The following is a 21,054-nucleotide window of genomic DNA, read 5'->3' as shown; positions in this document are numbered from 1 at the left end:
CCAGGTCCTGAAGCCAGGACCAGCTTTGCTGGAAACTCTTAAGCTCTCAAATTAAGATGTTCTGTGTTTTAAGGCTATAATAAAGCTATGTATGTGTCACACTCGAACCGATGGCCTAATAGGCTGAGAGAAGTATCAGTTCTGACTGGAAGCAAGAAATTCCCAAACCTTCTACAAATGGCAGAAAGAAAATGCTTATTTTTTTTATTGTGGTTTTAAAGGAAAACAAGAAATGGGAAACAGCTTGCTTTACCACCAAGAGGATGAAAAGCTTAATAGTGCCAGCAAACATCTTACCTAGGGTGCCGTGTATGAAGCTCCATCTCAACCAACTGGAAATTACACCAGCAAGCAATGAAAATATAGCAATCGAGCAGAGCTGGCACAGTCCGAGGCATCCTCCTTGATACAGCACAGCCTCCCACACACTCCCCTCTCTGTAGCACAACCAAAACCAACTGCTCCAGCTGAAGCACTTGGAGACCAGGAAGCACCCATGCAATCATCTGGTCTGCCTTTCCTGCATGACCCAGGACCTCAAACCTCAGGCAGGAACTACCTGTGCTGTTTTGCAGGAAGCTACAAGCCGCTTCTGTTTGCTTCCCAGACAGGTCTGAGTCTGCACGGCTGTAAGGATATAACACTGAGCCCACTGTAACACACCCTATCAACAGCCAGGATGTGTTAGCTGGCGTATATGGTTGCTGTAGATGTACATCAAAGCTCACATAGCCAGCGTAAGCTCTCCTCCTCCCACGAAATCCTGAGAAGATACAGACCCAGAGATCCCAGCACCAAGCACAATAACCCGTGGCTGATCTGCAACCTGTTGAGACTTAATTAATCCAATTGCCACAGGTTAGTTCCTCCTCCATCAGATTGGGCCCAGCTCCAGCTGAACACAGACCTACCCTTATTGGGGCTGATACTACGGTTTGCCCGCATACAGGCACAAAACTAAATTTAAGACCATTTATTTCATCTTGTTTCCCTGAGATTATTTACAGAAGGACACATCCTTATAAGAAGGGTTGATAAGAAAGATGGGGACAGACTTTTTAGCAGGGCCTGTAGTGACAGGACGAAGGGTAATGGTTTTACATTAAAAGAAGGTAGATTCAGACTAGATACAGAAAAGAATTTTTTTACGATGAGGGTGGTGAAACCCTGTCCCAGGTTGCCCAGAGAGGTGGTCAATGTCCCATCCCTGAAAACGTTCCAGGTCAGGCTGGACGGGGCTCTGAGCACCCTGCTCTTGTTGAAGAAGGGGTTGGACTAGATGGCCTTTGATGGTCCCTTTCAACCCAAACCAATCTATGATCCAAGCACCAGGGCGAGGTTGAAGAATGAAATCAACACTTTCTCTTACATAGCACAGTTCAGCTGAGATCTGGGACCATCACAGCACAGCCGAGCCTCTGAGACGTGCAAAGTGGTGTTGTGAGGGCAGATAAGGCCATGATGTTCACCCACACGCTGTTGCACGGGTGCTGGAGAAGCAATCGCAGAGCTGTGGTTTGCAGTGTGGACAACCGTACCCCAAGAACAGGAGCAAGGCCAGCAAGCACACGCCACATGAAAACTATTTTCATTGAACATATTTGGGTTATTTCCCCTGGGCATCATCTGCAAAAAAATGCCAGCAAGTGAAACCCTACAAATAAATATCACCCGGCTTCTGTGCATCTGTGGCTCCAAGCTGCACACATGCCTTTGTACAGGCAGAAATACAGTCATCTCCTTCAGCAAAGAGAAACACGTAAGGAAGTTTGGATTTATGATGAAAGGGTCAGGAGTTGCAAGCACAGGTTTATTTTCAATTCCAGACACTCCTAGCAGCAATATAAAGTAGCCACGTTAAACTCTCTGGAGCTTCTCTGCTTGGCAATTTCACGTTAACGACTTTCCAGAATGAAAGCGGAGGTGAGGACATGAATTCACTCTGCTTGCAACACTGCCACCACACCAGCTGGGATGTCAAGGAGGGCCGAAGGAAAGATCTAAAGAGGTAAGAATAGGATCAGCAATTCTTGCATCGTGAGCAGTTAAAATCTAACCCAGAAATTCACGGCACAGTGTGTAGGTAACTTGTAAGGAAAGGGGGGGCTTGCGGTTGGGATGCTGGACCGGAGTCAATCAGTTCATCATCCCACACCAGGTTCCCACCTGCAAAAGAGGGAATATTACTCACCACCCCTCTTCCCCAGGAAAGCTGCTAAACACAGGTTTATAAGGTGCTCTACATATCCGAAATATCTTCACGTGAGAATGATTGGCAGCTCCCAGGACATAAATGCCCTCCCGAGTCCCACCAGCTGCCTCTCCATCTTCGGCTGAGGTGCAGGGGGGGGCCAGCTGGTGAGAGGCTGCGGTCTGCTCCTGCCACCGCTCCCTGCATCGGCAACCAGAGGGTTCATCTGCAGCCGTGACACCGCGGCCAAGTGTCACATTCACCAGTGAAATGGGAAGGATGTGCAAAAGAATGGGTCTGATTTACAGGAGGGTTCTGGCAGACATTTGCCTTCTCCACGATTAAGCCTATCGAATAAATAATTAACACATCCAAGCCCTCCTGGAGAGGATGGTTTTACAAGGCTGGTGCTGCCTCAGTGCCCTAGGGATTCTCTGAGCCCCCAAAACCCCCAAACTCAGCAGAAGCGTTAGAGCTCCTATTACAACACCTCCTTCCCCATCCTCAGCTGATTCCCCAGCAGAAGCGAGCACTTTGGCATTCCACAAGTGGCTGAAGCACCAGATATTTGGAGGCCAGTGCAAACAGTCCTCATAATAAACTGCAATTGTCCCTTAAACATCTGCTTTAGCCATTTGCCTCTGAAACAGCCTCTGATAATCAAATACAGCCTAATCCGTATTTTGGAAAAAGCTTCGATAAAGGATTAGCCATCCCTCATTCCTCCTTGCTTTCACTCTAGCAAAATCTTCCTCCTCAGTCAAAGCACCAGGGCCTTTTTCCAGATATCTCAGCAGGCTCCAAAGCAATTCCACAGACTCACTGGGGATAAAGGTTGTCCCAGCAGCCAAGTCTCGCCTTTGATTTACAGCTAATATTTAACAGCCCTGTCTTCATATGGTGGCAGGTACTTGGCGTCTCACTCTTGTTATCTCAGGCTTGGCTACGCCGGGCGACGGAGGGAACGCATACCTTACAGCTGTCTGTGCTGCCAGCAGGGCCAGGGAGCCAACAGCAATAAGAAATCAACAGTAATATGCATTTGAGTCTTTGCAAGGAGATGTCCAAGGTCTTTTTCATCACCTGACTGCAAGATCTCCTTTCCTTCCTGACTGCAAGGACTGAGTGAGGGTGAGGATGGACACGTGTCCTACTCAATAAGGTATTGAAAAATCTAGATAGATGGAAGCCCTAGGAAAACCTGTCAGCCAGAACTTCATGGTACCTGAAGAGATACAAGCTAGGAAATTAAGAGTCGAGATCACCTGGTGCAGCAGTGAGCCATAAATCCCCACCCAGCGGAGCTGCAAATGATGGAAACCATCTCCCTGCAAACCACAGGTCTTTAAACTCCAGCGGTACCAGTATGGTACCCAAGGCCTGTGCTTCTCTTGTTTGCCTGTGCATGTCCTCTTGATGGTATCAGCATGGGCTTCGCTGCTTGATGAACTTCGGGTTAGGTGCTGGTTTGCCCTACCCTTGGCATTAGTACCTTGCCTTCCTTGAGCTGGATTGGCTCTGCCTCTTACCTCCTGCAGTACCTCTGCTTCTGGCCATACTGCCTGTGAGTTTCTCTTTTGATTCCTCTGGGACCAGTGGACTTTGGTTCATCTGACCTTCTCCCCACAATCTGTGCTGTGAACTTCTGCAGAACCATCACGTTTCAGCCCATTGGCTGTGCCTAGCTATGAGGTCCTAGTGCAGGATGGAGACAGCCCCTCTGGCTTTCACCTCATGCCACATCATTCACATAATTTGATGCCTGTTCCTGCCTTCCCCATCACACACCTTCCTGACGGTGGGTCAGAAAAAGGCTGAGGGTTTGCCCAGTGAGCATCAACGACCGTAGACCCTTGTCATCTGCAATTCAAAGGTATGGGGACAAAAAGATGGGAACCCTGGGCCACCAACCAAAGATAGCAGAGATCACCAACCAACCCACTCTTTGGCGGTTAGCCTGCAGTCTAATGACATACAAAAATATCCAGTACCATTTCCCCAGGGCGCTCTGTGATATAATGGAAGCTGGATAAAGAGCCAGCATTTGGAAATACATTATAATTGCACACTGCTTTTCACTTGTGCAACCACAGCAATGGTTACCATGCAATTACATGTCACCATATACAAATGACAGTGCAGTTACAGTAACTTTACCAATTACAGGGAAATTGCACCCACTATGCTAAGAGGTTTTCATTCAAACATAATTCAGGAACTCAAGAACAGGGGGGAAAGTTACTCAAATTGACTAGAACTGGTACAGGCGTTTGGTTTTTAGGTCTGTAGTTTAAGCATCAGTTCAAGGACTGGTGTCAAGTTTCCAGAGTGCTGCAGAATCTTAATGTAGTACAGACTTTTTATGCCTGCGTTTATGTTCCTGCTATACTGTGAGCGTAAGGCTTCCCAACAGTCTATACCATGTACCTCCACGTCGTAAAATTTGCAATTTCCTGAAGAGGAGTCTGTCTTTCTTACAGAGACCAACAGGTTTCTTTATTCTTCAGGCCTTTTGCTCAGCAGAGCTGGCTGATTATTAGGAAGAAGTAATTGTTGCTACAAATTTAGCATCCTCTAAGTCCCGACTTTCTGAATGATTAGCGTGCCTAAAGATGTCTGCAGTGTCCACCAGTTAGTGAACCCCTAAAAAATTTCTAGAGCCCAATATTACAAAATTTAAGCAATACTGGCAGTAAGTTTGCTTTTTTTATTTCTCGCCGCAGAGCCTGGAGATGCTGCCCACAGCTTTCAGGGTCTGCAGGCTCTGTGTCACAGCCACAGAGCTAGCGAGCAGCACCTGCAAATGCTTTTCAGCCCATGGCTTGTTCTTAAACTCTTGTTCCCACTTTTGCTATGCACGTTGCCTTACTACTGGCATGGAACTGGTCAACAGCAGCATTTCTGCTCGGGAAGCAGCACTAGGCTGTCAGAGGGAAACAGTTCACACCCCCGTGAAGGGAAGTCCAAGACTGACTATCCAGAGAAGCGTGTCATAGATGTCAAGTGTGCAATACTGTCCTCAGCAAAACAACATGCTTCTTGGTCACTTGCATAGAAGGCATTCCTACCATCACAAGCGACCATGCAATTAAGGATCTAGCCTGAAACACCAGCAGGTTAATGAATCTATGTTACTGGCAGATGGTGTACTGATACCGGCTTCACCATACCCTTCAGCTCCTATGTCACCTTCACCTCCAAACATCTGCCAGGAGAAATAGTCAAGATAAACAAGGCCCGGTGTAGAACAGACTCAGATGCCTGGGGATATCTTTCAGTGGGATATTTACATTCTCTGTGTTTGGATATTGTAACTCAAGTGATATTTCAAGTGCCTTGGTTAGAGCCCAAGGGTCTGATATAGGCAGGGAAGGGACACAGTACCTCTAGCAGCAATGCAGCGTGTCAGACCAAGATAGTACAAACAGTCTTATCTATGGAGGCCTTCACACCCCACATCCCAAACACTACCACTGTGTCAGCCAAAGCTCCCTTTTGCATAAGTCATTTCCACCTCCTTAAAAAATTCTGATGGTTTGATTCCAAATCTCAGCATTAGCACACCAAGCCACATAGCTGGGGTGAAAATCATATCCTTGAGGAGTGTGGTCACTGAGGTGCACCCCCTCACAGGTGGCAACTGTACCTACAAACAAGAAGGACTGGTGGGACCTGAAGCGCAGCAAATGTGACTGTAAAAGGAAGCTGAGTTCTTCCGCAGACCCATAAACTTCCCTCTGGCTGGCTCAGAGGCTGGAGGATCATGTGGATGAGGCACTGAAGGATAAACAGAGGAATATGATCTCTGTGGCTCTCAGCTCAGTGCTTTCCATGAGCTTTAAAAAATTCACTTAAAATTTTTCACACCCCCAAAAAAAGAGATTATTGAGTGTGGAGACTCTGCCTTTGAAACTGCCATGGTCTATTGGGTAAATAAGCATTCAGGGATTTTCCAAAAGTGAAGTATTGATCCAATAAACTGCTAGAGCTCTTCTGTAAGAACATATTCCAGCAGCAAAGCTGTGTTACGCACCTGAAACACAGCTGCACTGACTTCCCCTGGTGCTGCTGTAGCTGAGACGGGGAGTGAAAGTCCACGAGAGAGAAAATCTTAGGTGAAAAGGGTTTTCTCTGTAGGCAGAAAGACACCTTTGAGAGAAGGATAAGTGCTTGCCAGCTGCTGCATTTTATCCTAAAGGATGTCACATTTCCACGACCGGCCAAAGGTTGTCTACACAACAAATTCCTGGAAACATCAACTGCAGTGATGAAAGAGGTGTAAGAAGAGACTGGAGCTCTATCGTCTGTCAGCCGTGCCCCATAATCCTGAGCATCCTTGCTGTAACGTGGGTTTCTCTCAGGCATGTCCATCCAATAGAGACACCTGACACAGAGACATTCCCTTCCCCAAGTTACGAAGTCTTGTGTCCACCTTCACCAGACGGACACAACAGCCACACTGCAGGGCCCTTCTAAGGTCTCCACAAGAATGTCATCGCTGTCTGTTGCATGCAACGTTGAAGGGTCTAGGAGTCTTCTCTGGCTGACCTGTTCTCCCTTTCACAGACAACGTGCCTGGCCCCTTATTTCCCAATACTTGCTGTCAGCAGAATGGTTAAACCAGTATTCTGGAGCATTTCTGGCAGCTGCCAGGCACCCCTCACTCCTATTCCAGTGACGCACACCAGCACCTTGCCGGATAGAGTCCAGCTGCCTCCCCTACGCCGGCAACACCAGAGATTCTCCACTGAATCACAATTACTATAATTATTATTTTGTTACACAGACAAAATTATCATTTGGGCTGCAAAGTGCCACGTGCACCAACAGCGCTATATAAATTAAACAACAACGCTGCTTTGCATGCAAGCAACACCTTCACCCAGAGATCCCGGAGCTGCTTAAAAGCATTAATTAAGCCTCACCACAGTCCTGTGAAAGTAAGCTAAGTGTTATAACGAATGACATGTATGTGCTGTTGCTTTTCGGCATGGGGAAATCGAGGGAGCTCGGCTGGGTACGAGAGGCCCCAGCTTGCTCACCAAAGAACGGAGAGTTGTGCCAAGTTCCAGGGCTGCGCATCTGTATCAGCGAGAACCAAGTTGTGTCTGGTCCTATCTTCTCACAGAAAATAAATTTAAAGAAGCTTGGTTATCAGTTTAAACAACAAACTAAAACACTCGAGCCCTGAAAAGAAAAATCTCCTGCTTGCTGCCTCTATCTGTGCGGATCTCGGTACTTGAGGAATTCAGAGCACTTGTGTCAGCCAAGTATAAATTCACTCAAGCCATTAAGCTCAAGCTCCTCTTGCATCTGAAAGCGGGACTGTGCAAGCAGAAGGCTGCAGCTGGCCTTCAGAAGCAGAGACACCATTACAATTACAGTCCTGTGTTTCTTGGTGCAGAATCCCGACCAACAGTCCCAACCCATTGACAAGTGCTGGGTCATTCCCTCATTAGGAGGAGTACATTTTTATTATTCCCTTCTGCACGCTCCCTCACTCTGCCTCTCCCACTCTCTCTGTGTGTCTAAATACGCGCCTGGCTAATATCGCTTGTTTAGAGGATAAATGAGCTGAACAAATCCTATTATATTTTGGAACACTGACAACGATGGGGTAATGACATTGAAACAGGGAAAATACGATGTTGTTCCTGCTGATCTAATGTCACCCACATGCTTTATTAGCTATGGCAGCTCCAATACTGCATGGAGGAAACAGAGGTCTCTGTCTTTCTGAGGTGCTACCATTTGGTTGCACACGTTTGGGTGTCTTGCCTTTCCTGACTTTCAAGTATCTCTTTAAATATTTTAAATATTATTAGAATCTGCACCATAAAGCAGAAAACATCAGGGCTGTGTTTACTAGCTCCTAAATTCAAGCAGCTGGGTGCTGGTGGCACAGGGAAGATGTTAGATCCTACGTAGTGTGTAGCTATCCACAGGAGAAAGACGCAACAAAGGTCTGCACTTCAGCAAACACAGTTGAGGCCACGTTCCTCCACTTACTGACGTTGATCTGGGCAACACAGCAGAGTGGAAGAGAAGGACAGTTTGGAGGTAGATGTGTGCAGGACACCCAGGTCCCTGGTTACATCCTGAACTTGGGCGTATCCACCAAGCCAGGTCCACGTTGGCTCTTGCAAACACCACGTTACATCCCAAAGCTGTTGTCACAATACCCACAGATTAGGCAGCACTAATAAATTGCTTCTCAAGCCAACTTGCTGCAAAACCATATTCCACACTAGCATAGCCGTGCAGATGCCAGGCTGGGGCAGAAATATGGTCAGATGAAACTTGGACACCTCTTGGTAGGGACAATGCTCATTCTAGTCTCCATCTTCACACCAGCCAGTCTTCAGGGTAGATGCTTTTAACATCCGTATTAATCCTACCTGGCATAATGAAGACCCATGTTTCCAGGCGATTTGGATAAATAGAGAAACATACTTAATTCAGGGGGTGGGGGAGCCCTATGTTATGTGTGCGCTGGAATATAAAATAAATAGACACGTGCATCAGATCGCTCCCAGAGGCAAAACATCTTAGCTGATTCTCCAAGTACTGAGACAGACCCTGCACTGTTGTTCACCCCGACAGCTACACTTGCATCAGTCAAGTGAGAAAGGGTCTGTGCAGGGTTTGGCCCAGAAGGCAACGCTGAATCCAGCATACTCTCGACCCCCTCCTCAACAGAACGGTTATCGTACAAACTCCCGTGCTGGGCTGTCCCGGTCCGGAGGTGCTTCAAATAGCATCAGGCTCGCGAAGGGAGCTGGAGTCGCTTTGCTTCTGGCTCTTCCAGCATGGCTGAGTTTTGCTTGCTGCTTTTAAAAAAATTTTTTTTAAAAAGCTGTTGCACAAGCATTCTCCTTGGCCTGCAGGGAGACCTCCTGACGAGGCAACACAAGGTCAGGTTTGCAAAGTAGCTGGTCTCCCAGCATGGAAGAGAATGCAAGGAGATCATATGGAGCCCTCCCAAAATGCAAGGCTGAGCCACGGGCAACCGCAGAGCTCAACCACAGAAGAAAACAGCCTGGGTCGCTGGCAGGGGAAGCAGCAAAGATCAGTCCCCAGAAACAAATCTGACTGTCCGCGTGGCGAGAAGCACGGGCAGATGGCACAGGCAGCGATGGAGACGCTGGCACCTCACTCACCTGCAGAAGCAGCCACCGGGGGACCACCAGGACCTGGGACTGATGCTGAGGGATGCTGAGCTGCTCAACAGAGCCAGCGTGGTCCAGAGAGGGGACTGACGGGGGGGGAGGCAGCTGCGCCTGAAATAGCTCAGACACAACAGTGACTCAGCAGCCTTGGGCCCCGCTCTGTCCTCAATGAACATCTTGTGCGAGCGGGGTCAAGCAGACGCGAGGAGCCGGGAGAGAACGGCACTGCGCGCAGGGGTTTGGCGCCCAGCCACTTAAAGGCATGGGGGTCCTCTTGCCTTACGCCTGGGAAGGAAATAAATGGTTTCAAGAAGGAGGCTGTTTGCAAAGCATGGTGGTTTCTTTTTTTTTTTTTTTTTCTTTTTTTTCTCTCCAGGACAAACAATGAGGATTTTGGAAGGAGAGGTTGCAGGGTGGGGGTGTGATAAGAAGGCAATGAATTACCGGCAGCATTATTTCTGCATGCACACTGATCTGGAAGTATCTTTTCAAGGACAGGTGTTTAACACTGAGGAACATACTTAATACCTCAAACGCAGTCATGCTCTCTGTGCAATTAGGCCCTGGTTCACAGCCCTTAAGCGCAAGCTTCAGTTTTTGTAGGTGCTTAAAAGTTTTTGTTCTTCTCTCCCCCAGGGCCTCCGAAACCACTTTTCCTGCCTGGAGTGCAGAGCACTTTACAGCGCAGGAAAGTGTCCTTATCCCCGCTGGCTGGAAACAGAGAGGTGTCATGTGGGAGGAAGGACCCTTGCTGAGGAAAAGGTGAAGATGAACCCATGTGGTGCCTGAGAAGCCCTTGCAAATGAGCTCTCGCCAGGTTAGCATATGCATGCCCACCTGAACAAGCGGTGGCCTTTTGAGGATGGCCAGAGGACTGGGATGCTGCCAGCAGCTATGCCCAGGCTGAACTGAGAGCTCCTGCAGATGCTGGAGAAGTCCTGTAGTGCTCATCCAGCACTGCTCAGCCATAGGCACATACGTCGATGGAAAAGCCAGGAGGGTCTCGTTCCTGCAACTCCATTAGAGCCCAATCGTCATGTCCCTAGCATGAACATTGGGCATGCTAATCAATGAATTAGTGCTAATTAGTTATGAGCCTGCCTGGTCACCTCACAGAGGAAGAGGTGAGGAGGCTTTCCTAATTCCAGTTACAGAGGGGCCAGGACCTTGCTCGGAGCAGTGGAGATCTGAACTCAGCTGCTCTCCATTAGCTCGAGGAGCACGGCCCCGGACATCTCTGGTCACTTCCACCACCAACAATAATCATGAGAAACACCAGCCACGTCACTGGAGAGAGCTCCTTGCTCCACTTTCATCTGAGCTGCCTCATGTAGCGAGATAATACCACATTGCTCTCTGTTGAAGTGTCTTGCACCCCGCAGCACAGCCAGCTTTGCAGGGACGTGATGGTGAGGACTGCTGCAGACGGAGGAATGAGGAGTGGCAAGGTGCATGGAGGAGGTTTGCAAATCACAGAGCTGAGCTGCAGAAATCCGAAGCCAGCGCCCTACCCCTCGTCCGTGTTGCCTCCCCAGTAAAGCCCCCCCACCCACTCCAGCTCCCAGCATCAGCAAGAGGACGCTTGTTGCCTCTTATGAAAGTTTCTGGGCTCAGCAAGTCCCTCCGACAACACACTGCGCACATGCACACACACGCTCCCATCCAACACAAACTGATGTGACCAATTACACAAACACAGATCTGGCAGTAATAAGCCTGTTTGCTCCGTCGCCGAGTCTCCAGTGAGCATTCCCAGAGAGGCATTACCGTATTTCTGAGGTTACTGCCTTCGCACAGACAGCACCATGTCATTTTTTTGATTCCTGCTCTTGCTTGCATCTTCAGAGGAAGAAGAGGAAAACACTGTTTAAAGTTGACCAAGAACTGACCTCAACTGACCATGAGCCCTTTGGGTCAGAAACAGGAGCCTGTATAATTTGGAGTAAAGACGTGTACGCAGAACTCTTGTGCATGGTCTTTCCAGTAGGGATGAACAAAAAGCCCTATTGTGCAAGCACGAGTGGCATTGACCCCTGTGGACATTTACTCAGGATAGCCCGGCTGGCAAGCAGTGACACCGCGAGGTCTAATGAAACCGATAGCTCGTTCCTGTGACTGTGAGTCATTCCCCTGGGAAAGCAGCAGGCTCACGTACCAGCCAACCCCGCCAGGAGAAACGGGCAGGGGCTGTGCGTGCAAAATGTCCAGGCAGCAGTATCGCATGGACCTCCTTCCACGCATTCCTCTTCCCAAGGGCTAAGCAAAAGCTGACACTCCCTTTTACCCCAACCTTTCCCTTTTAAGGGAAAACGGTGAAGGAAATGACAACTAGAGATGACAATTCTAGCTTTTTAGTTGATAAAGTGATTTTTCCCCTGAAAAGCCCCTTCTTTCCAGCAATTCCAGCCCATGTGCTCCTTTCTAAATGACCCTGTTTTGTGGTCCCACATGCTCGAGAGGAATACAACAGCGAGGATGACATTGCTTCTCCCTGCAACAGTTGGGAACATTGGGCACAGCACTAACATCCAGAAGTCCCTGAACTGCAACTGCACTGCAAATGATGTTTTACTGTGCCTTAGACAACCCTCCTGTAAAACAGGCATAATGCGGCTCCTCACCTCGGTGTCTCGGAGGTGCTCTGTCAGACCTGCGTGCCATTAACACCAGTGATGACAACTACAAGCCCTGAGAGAAAGGAAAACCATGAAATAGGCCATTTAAAGGAAAATCATGGCCACCTCATCACCAGCGGTGGCCTTGCCAGGAGTCAGAATGACTGTCCCATAACATACACACAGCCCTTCTGCCACCTGAGGTAAAAATGGCCCTTCCTAACCTGCTGGCATGGAGCAGAAGAGAGCTCATGGATCAGCCCCAAGGGCCAAGCAGAATTCATTCTGGGGTGAGGTGCTGCTCATGTTGCCAAAGCAAAGCACCTGGGCACCCAACTGGTATCCAGACATGCCTGACAGCCATCCATGGAAGAAGTAATCAGAAATATGCCCTCTACAACCTCCTCCTGCATCCAACTAAACCCCATGGGTACAGCAGTGCTTGCTTGGTGGGCATCAAGCATCTAGTATGGACAGGAGGTTTGCAGGGAAAGCAGGAGGGAGTAAGAGAGCAGAGTCCACTTGAAGAACAGACGTGTGGAGGAGATGGATGGATGAAAAGCTGGGCATGAGCCGGCAATGTGCGCTCACAGCCCAGAAGCCAACCATGTCCTGGGCTGCACCCAAAGCCGTGTGGCCAGCAGGGCGAGGGAGGGGATTCTGCCCCTCTGCCCCGCTCTGGGGAGACCCCCCTGCAGTGCTGCGTCCAGCTCTGGAGCCCTCGGCACAGGAGAGACATGGACCTGCTGGAGCGGGGCCAGAGGAGGCCCCAGCAATGCTCCGAGGGCTGGAACAGCTCTGCTGGGAGGACAGGCTGGGAGAGCTGGGGGGGCTCAGCCTGGAGCAGAGAAGCTCCGGGGAGACCTTCCTGCAGCTGCCAGGGCTGAGAGGGGGCTTGGAAGATGGGGACAGACATTTTAGCAGGGCCTGTTGCGATAGGACAAGGGGTGATGGTTTTAAACTGAAAAAGGACAGATTCAGACTAGATCTAAGACAGAAATATTTGACAATGAGGGTGGTGAACCCCTGGCCCAGGTTGCCCAGAGAAGTGGGAGATGCCCCATCCCTGGAAACATCCCAGGTCAGGTTGGACGGGGCTCTGAGCAACCTGCTCTAGCTGCAGATGTCCCTGCTCATGGCAGGGGGTTGGACTAGATGACCTTTAAAGGCCTCTTCCAACCCAAAGATTCTATGATTCTAAGATTCTATGATGCAGGATTCTTGGGGACCTAGGCACTAGTAGCTGCAAAGATGTTTTGGGCAGTTACTGACTTAGGTGTGCCTTGAAGCACCAGAAGCACAGGAAGCCTTTATAGCCGTCACTCATCAGACAATGACTCGGGTCCCAAACACCCACTTCGCCTGCCTTCTGCTAGCAAAGTGTTGAAAAATATTGCCCAGCTCTTTACACAATGCCTTTTGTTGGCTGGTCAGCTCTGAAAACATTTCTTTTCTCCCCCATGTGACAGCACTGCCATGAAAAACAGGAAGAGATTGAATACAGTAATTTAAACAGTCAAACTCCATGTCCTGCCAAAAGGAAAAGAAAATACCAGCAAAAGGCAGAAGTCAGGCGATAGTTGGGGACTGACACTTTGATTATCTTGGACAGATATTTTTGCTGTGTATCCAGTAAAAGCTGCAGCAATGGAGGTGACACCTTTTCATTTCAAGGACTGGAGTCTGTTAGGCTGCAGAGTGGCAGGTGATGTTGTGAGGCAGATCAGGATAATGAGGAGACCAGGATCTCCCAGGATAGCAGCCCTGGGTTGCACCCAGCTCCTAAGCTGACAGCTGGGATAATGTGCCAACAACACATTGTGTTTGGGACCTCTTTGCAAGCCAAGGCTCCAGCAAGGGTCCCTGTTCCTCTTGCAGCTCCCCAGCAGGCCCTGGCACCCTCATGCTGCTTTGGGGTCAGGCTCCAATACCTTCCTCTTCTTCATCCGTGCTTGCATGTCCCACACAGCAGTTCACTTGCCCCAAGGCAGAGGGGAAGGCTGCCCTGCCTCCACAACTGAGCATCCCAGTAGTGCAGTTGTCATTGGGCTTCAAAATGCACCTATTGTTAATCCTATTCCATATTACTAAAAATACTGAAAATCAACAAATTCCCCAATGATCAAGTCCTGTACCAAAATGGCCCATCCTTCTCTCAAACCACCTTTAAAAAGCATTAAATCCCCCTCAAAAAAAACATAAACACCCCAAGTCCAGCATTTCCCAACAATATCAACAGTTAAATACAAAGCGTATTTAAACCACAGCCTTCTTTATCCAACATAAAGACTGTTTTCTGTTTTAAGAAGACTCTTGTTTCCTCCAGAATAGCCCTTCCTTCAGCCAACACCCAGTCTTGCTCTCTGTGTTCCATACATTGATGCACCACACTGCACCACAGAAGCGGTCATGTTTTGGTGGCACATAATGCTCTTGCTAGATAGCCAAAGGGGATGAAGGTGCTCTCTGCAGCTATGTAAGTAGGAGCAGCTTCAGTATCAGGAAAGGATATTTAGATTAGACATGAGGGAAAGCTTCCCAGCAGCAAAGACAGATCATGTAGGGAGAGAGAGGAATCTCCGTCACTGGAGGTTAAGAACAGGTGAGACGAACATCTGTCAGGAATGTTATAAGTAGGGCAGAAGGGCAAATCAGATGACCTCATAAGAATTTTTTTTTTTTCCCAGCCTCATTTTTCTCCGGTTATATGAATTTCTAAGCATCTGGGGTCAAGTGTACTGTTTAAATATAAGCTATTATCCTGTATTTGCAGAGAGGAAAACCAGAGAGTTATTTCCTGGAACTGTTCATCACCTGAGTGAACATCGCCAATTTGCAAATCAATTGCCCACACATAAAAACCCATCTTTTTTCCTGATTTATGCTGAAGATTAATAGTAGGACAGCTGTAACACAGGGGTGGAATGAACACTGAGGATCTCCCATTATCTCCAGTCTTTTCTATTTCTTATTTTGGAAATTCTTCTATCAAGCTGCTGAAATCTGCAGTATGCACACGTGGTTGGCATGAGAGAAGCACTGGTTCATTGCACAGTTGTGCCTCAGTCCTTTGCCTCCACATTGGTTTTGCAGGGCAAGTCTCAAAGGCATCCAAATCTGCAGGACATCTGGAGACCCAATGCGTCCCGCTTCATGTTGAGCTTGAGACACAGGGCATCCAGCCCAGCTTGCTGCAGGGTCCTACCTGACCTCAGCTTTCCCAGCTCCAGCTTCACCAGCAAAGCTGCCTGACCAGAGACGCTGCAGAATTTGCAGTGTGCTGCTCTGGCTCAGTTCACCATTCCTCCTGTCTCCCTGTAACTATTTGTGTGCATATTGCAGGTTAGGAGAGCTGTGCTGGAAATGGTCCCCAAGAGACTTCTCTTGCCCTGAAGTGGCTTTGAGCAAGCATTACACCAAGGCAGGAACAGAAGCATCCTAACATGTGCATCCCTTTTGAGTCAGTTATCGCCCTATTAGAAAAATACTTGTTACCAAAACCCAAACCTGACCACGCAGCAAGATGCGAGGACAGTGCAGTGAGCCCAGCTCCAAAATCCATGGTCCTACAGCTAATACTATGAAAAAGGGCTGAAATATGTCTTCTAACAGTGTTTCTCTGCAATGCTTGGTAAGGGTTTCCCACAGCTTGTCTCTACCCATCTGCTCACTGCCAAGCACATCAGCTGTATCTGTTCACATGCAGGATCTCAGCTGCTGGAGGCAGGGCAGCAGAGCTGAAGTTCAGGTCCACCCTTTATCACAGGCAGGCTAAACCTCTATTTGCACCAGCAGAGAGATATTTTATGTCCACACAAAACCAGGGAAAGTCTCACTGATGGCCTTGTAATTGGTTTTAGAGCTGCTTCAAATACACGTGCTAAGAGGCAGAGCAGCAGTGCTGGTGGACGGCTGGCAAGTAGGACATCGGCAAAGGAGACAAGGCCCTCACAGACACATATCCAGGCTCCAAAATACTTCACTACCCATCAAATATTTTCCAAGCTTAGCGGCTGGACTCTGCAACCCTTCCAGCAGCCAAGTCACTAATACCTCTTCCCTTGGGCAGCACAGCTGATCTCAGGCAGGGCTTACCAGCTGCTGTAAGTAGACTCATTTAAGGAGCGGACAACCCACTTAGTTACACTTTTCAGACTCCTATTTTTTCTTCAAGGATCTCCAGGCTCTTTCTCCAGCTGGGAAGCATTAGCATCGCTGATTCACAGTGAAGAAATCCAATCACAAATATGCTCTAACAGTTTTCCCCACTGTGTCACCCCGTCCCTGGCTCCCTGACTTCTGTAGTCATGTCCCTCTAAATTCAGTCTGGTGTATCAGTCTTCTTGGTCCAGGACTCAACCCAAGGGACACAAGAAAGCTGTTGGCTTTTTTGCTCCTCTCTAAAGCCACAGAAGCCAGGTGACTGACAGGTTTCAAACCTCCTGATTTGAGATGTCCAGTATTGCAAGTGTTAGTGTGGAGCACAACCAGTGCAGATTTGCAAATGCATGGAGAGGCTTAACAGCCCAGGAAAGTAACTCCAGTGGGAAGCTCCCAGTTTCAATCTAAAGGCAGCTCTTTGAATGTGCAGAGGCCTTGAGGCTAAACAGAAAAATCAAAGCCAGATTTGGGCACAGCCTTTCTCCTTGTGCAATACTCCATAGGGAGTTTTGCAGGTCTAGGCAGAAGAGATCCCACAGAAATGAAGGCTTTGTCCCTCTGCACGTTTGGTGTGGGAGTGTGAGAGTAGTGTAAGGTCACACAACGCTGCTGAGGGCACTGGTGTAAAGGGGAGTTAGGGCAGGGTAAGGCAGGATCAGTCTCCCTGCAGTGAAATTTCTATCCACATTCCACTTGATCCGTCCTTGTCCTGCAAAGGGACAACAGCAGGGATCCCCCAGCAAAGGAGGCTTCAGTACAAAGGAAAACCAGAGCAATCCCATATCCTGAGCCCTGACTCTGCCTTGAGATTATGGGACAGGAAAGAGCTCTGGTGTTTCTCTGTATTCCCTTTGCTCAGACTTGAACTTGCCTCTCACTTGAAAGAGCTAATTAAGGAAGGAAATCAAAGCCCAGAGAGGCGGCTATTACAGCAGCCTGGGTGCAGTGCTGGCTGTAATGCTGATTTCTGTGCGTGGCATCAAAGCCAGCCTTATACTGGCAGAGCTGACGCAGAGTTCTGCAAAGACACTTTAGTGAACTGACAGAATAAACTAAGACAATTGCTTAAAATCATTTGTAGGTCAGGTAGACCAGCCTCTTCCCCAATCCTGCCCTTAAATCTTGCAGCATTTAATCCTTGATCTGTAGCCAGACCTTAATTTTTCAGTGCAGAGGCAGAGCAGAGCTGGCTGTAAACCAGAAGATGAAGGACTTTGATGGTTAATGACCAGTGCCTCTCAGTCCTTGAAGAAATGAAGCCCTGGCTTCACAAAGCTCCCTGAACAAGTCCTGCTCCATTCCAGCCCAGGGAAATAAAATTCCATCAGCAGACATGGAAACCAACACAAGCCATTGACATTATCCCTGCTTTGGTTTAGGTTTTAGCCGAGACTGCACAAGGTTTCACCCCTAACAAATTGCACAGTGAAGTAAAAACAAAAGGCCAATTTCTTCTAAAGATTTCAAGGCCCCATGGCTTAGTTCATGAGCAAACATAACATGCTTGGGGATGTCAGAAAGTGATACCTTCCTCCGCTCATCCATGAGCAAATTGAGGCATGAACTGGTTAAATTAGGTAGTGCAGTGAGCTGGAGGCAGAGCCAGGACTGAGATGAGACAGTCTCAGTTCCTTTAGTTCCTGCTATGATTGTTGACCAATACTCTAAGATCTCTGAGTACATGAGGAGGTTTAGGCTGAGTGCTTAGGGGCTTCACTTACCGCACTGCTACAGGGAATATCCTTGACTTTGAGCCAGGCCAGATCTAACGTCCCTTCTCCCCTGTAGCAGGACTGCAGTCTGTCCTTGATGCGATCGTTGATCTTTTTCAGGACAAAGATGCAAAGAGCAGACTCATCCAAGGACTTCATTTTCCTTTTCTGCCCCTTAGAGAAGACTGTGAAGAGGATATCATCCTCAGGGCCAACACCCAAAGACCTTGCTAAGATGGCTCCAGCCTTAGACAAGTAGGCTGCCTGAAGCAACCGATACTCCACTCCATTCTTCTCACAGCCAATGGGCACCTCAACGTAGGAATTAAAGGCTGTGTCCTCCTTACAAAGCCGGACCAGCTTGGAGGTATAAACCTGCTCCTTCGTGGTGGAGCCAGGTGGTGAGATCATCTCAGGCTGCAGAGTTAGGAAATAGACAAAGTTACCACTGCTGAAGCCATAGATGTAGTAGATATCAAAATCAGGGATGATGGTAAAGGTGTCTGAAGGGATCTTGATCATAGAGGCCACAAACTCATCATGAAAGACATATGCAAACATCCCATCTGCTTCAGAGTTCTTGGTGAGCTTTCTGCTGGAAATAGTGGGAAAATACTCAGGTTTGCCATCCACGGCAGTGGCGATGAACAATTTGTCATCCATGTTGCTGTAAGAAACAATGACTCCAAAAACAGAGCCACTCTCATTCACCCCGGAGAGATAATGCTCCTTCTTGTGGAAGGGCTCTCCCAGCTTGAAGAGGTCATCCAGCCTCAAAAGCTTGCAGATGCCCTGGTAAAGACTTCCACAGGCTATCAATCGATTCTCCTTGTAGTCTATGAGGAGCATTTTGTTTATGTTGTTAGTGGGTGTCAAGGGTTCATTGCAGGTTTGGACGATCCTGGGAGGATAACACTTGGGATTATCTTCATCAGGACCAGTCTGGTGGGTCACTAGGACCTTAAGGTCACTGGAGAGTTTGTAGATCCTGTTGACAGCTCCCAAGTAAATGTGCCCAGTTCTTTCATCAACCACCAAGTGGTTAAAGTTCCCCTCTGCTTGGTCTCCAGTGAAAGTGATGAAGGGCCTCTTTGGGTGGAGCGGCTGCTGCCTACCAAGAGGCGACACTGTGGTGGATAGCAGGAGGTGAGAAACCAGGCAAGTCCATTTCCACATGGCCGGTGACATGATTAGAAAGGTTTGTATTCCCAAGGGAATGAGGATTAAAAGCTGTAAGAGTCTTCAAAACACCAATTCCCTGGCAGACTTTGTCCTACAAGCAAAGAGAAAAGAAAACAAAAGTACATTACTACGGAGTATTCCTTCCTCCTCCCTCCTTCACAACCATGCCATCATCAGAGCGTATTTAATTGCTAATCCTCCCTTTCTTGTCTCTGGGCTCTCTACTTAAAACTAGCACAAAGGGAGCCCTCCTGAAAGAAAAGATGCTGGTAGAAAAAGCAGAAATCACATAGCAGAATAATAAATCAGCACCCTTTTACTCTCCATTACACACACGTGTGCCCCATGGTGCAGCACAAAAATTCACTGGAAGCCGGAGCAGTGTAGAAGGCTAATGGTAGAAACATCAAGCAGTATCGCTGTTTGCACTGCCAACTTTGACCCGATTGTGTGTTTGTTATCTAAGAAGACAGGACTGGAGACGGATTATTATGCTGCTCTTCCGGATGAGGACTGAAGTCTAGAGAAGGTCAGGGACCTGCCTACAGGGACAGATCCAGATGGATGCTGAGCTCTTTTGCAACCATTGAAGTTTGCCAGGAAGAAGCCAGCTCTGGTCTGACATTAACATCCTTTCAGGGAGAACTCGGTCCAGAATGGGCTTGTTTGAACAGGCTCTCTGTGGCTTCCAGATCAAAGCTGCCTCTGCTGGTCCAGCTTGGAGTACAGACATAGGAGTTGTTATGTGCCAACCTTCACAACCACATCTACAAAGGGCATGCAGCCAAGCATGGAGCAAACTGAGCACCAGGTCTCCTCCCTCCCTGGGGCTCTCACCACAAGATCGCTCCTCCACCCACAGCACAGCCAAGAAAACATTGTCTAAAAGAGAGATGCAGCTCCCCTGGGCATCTTAGAGGACTAAGGAGAAAAGCATTGCCTAACTATTAGCAGTAATAAAATCTAAAGGCCCATGGAGTAGGAAAACTAACCCAGGGACCAGCTTGGTGACTTTCCAAAGAGAGGGAAGGGGGCTTCCTTTGCACCACTTGGTCTCTTAAAATCACCCAGGTTTTAACTAGGGTGGTGGGAGCAATACGGGGTTCAAACAGCTTCTGTAATTTGGTCAGCACACCACCGAGTCCCATCCTCACGCCATGGAAATGTATCTTCCTATTCAACACATCCATCTGCTCCCTGCTCCTTCACTTTTTCATGGCTGCTTCTGTACCAAGAGCAGCTTTGACCCCTTATGGCCCCACAGAGTATGTGGGAGATGGAGTCCTACCAGCTCAGGTCTCACCAGCCAAGCTCCTTGCTGAGTGCTGACTGCACAACCCTTGTTACAGGTGGCCAGGCTGAGGCACACAAGTCTTTTCTCCCTCCACCCCTTTTTAACATCCAGATCAGAATTTCACAAAACTGTTCTTGATTTTAAAACGGACACAAGCCAAACCCCAGCTCCACTCCTGCAGGCCAGTGTCATATCACCTCTCTCACAGGGTGGTTTTGCTGAAATCAGGAGTGTAACTAGCTGAGCAAAGGTGATGACAGCCAGCCCCACTCAAGCAGGAGACAAGCGAAAATCATTGTTTGCAGATACCAGCAGGGAGGAAGATGTGGCAGTGACACAGGTCTGGATTCACAGCTTTTTCAAATCTGTGCAATTCTGCTAATGCCAGCGGAACTGAAAAATTTACTTCAAGAAATAATAAAGGGAATAAATCCCGTCTTCTTTTGACCTGTAGACTGATTAGATCTGATAGTGGAAAGGGTAAGTCTGGGCTTGCAGAGCATCCACCACTTTTATGCCATCCCAAATATTTCAAAATTCTCACAGTAGCCAGAATTTCAAAGCTGTTGTATGATCACCTTCACCTCCCACTGCCCTCCCTACCGCAGCAGCCGCAGGCGTTGGATAGATGACGGACAAAGGTCATTTCACATTTACTTTAGGTGTGTTTACCCTGTTCTGCTTTGCCTTTCTGGTCAAGCAAATATTTAATAAAATCAAGCTTATACTG

The 21,054-nt window shown here is 48.3% G+C and overlaps 1 protein-coding gene across 1 annotated transcript in view; it reads right to left on the bottom strand.

Moving 5' to 3' along the window:
- Positions 1–19,036, bottom strand: part of PLXNA4 (plexin A4) — a gene marked incomplete at both ends in the record, with an annotated part of 428,073 nt that extends 409,037 nt beyond the window's left edge. Inside the window, one exon of the mRNA XM_082013844.1 lies at positions 17,858–19,036. Coding sequence (XP_081869970.1) covers positions 17,858–19,036 — 1,179 coding nt within the window. The remainder of the gene's footprint in view (positions 1–17,857) is intronic.
- Positions 19,037–21,054: the final 2,018 nt, after the last annotated feature.

Source organism: Phaethon aethereus, assembly GCF_964289735.1.
Source record: "Phaethon aethereus genome assembly, chromosome: 1".
NCBI lineage: Eukaryota > Metazoa > Chordata > Aves > Phaethontiformes > Phaethontidae > Phaethon > Phaethon aethereus.
This window is presented reverse-complemented; position numbering and strand designations above follow the sequence as displayed.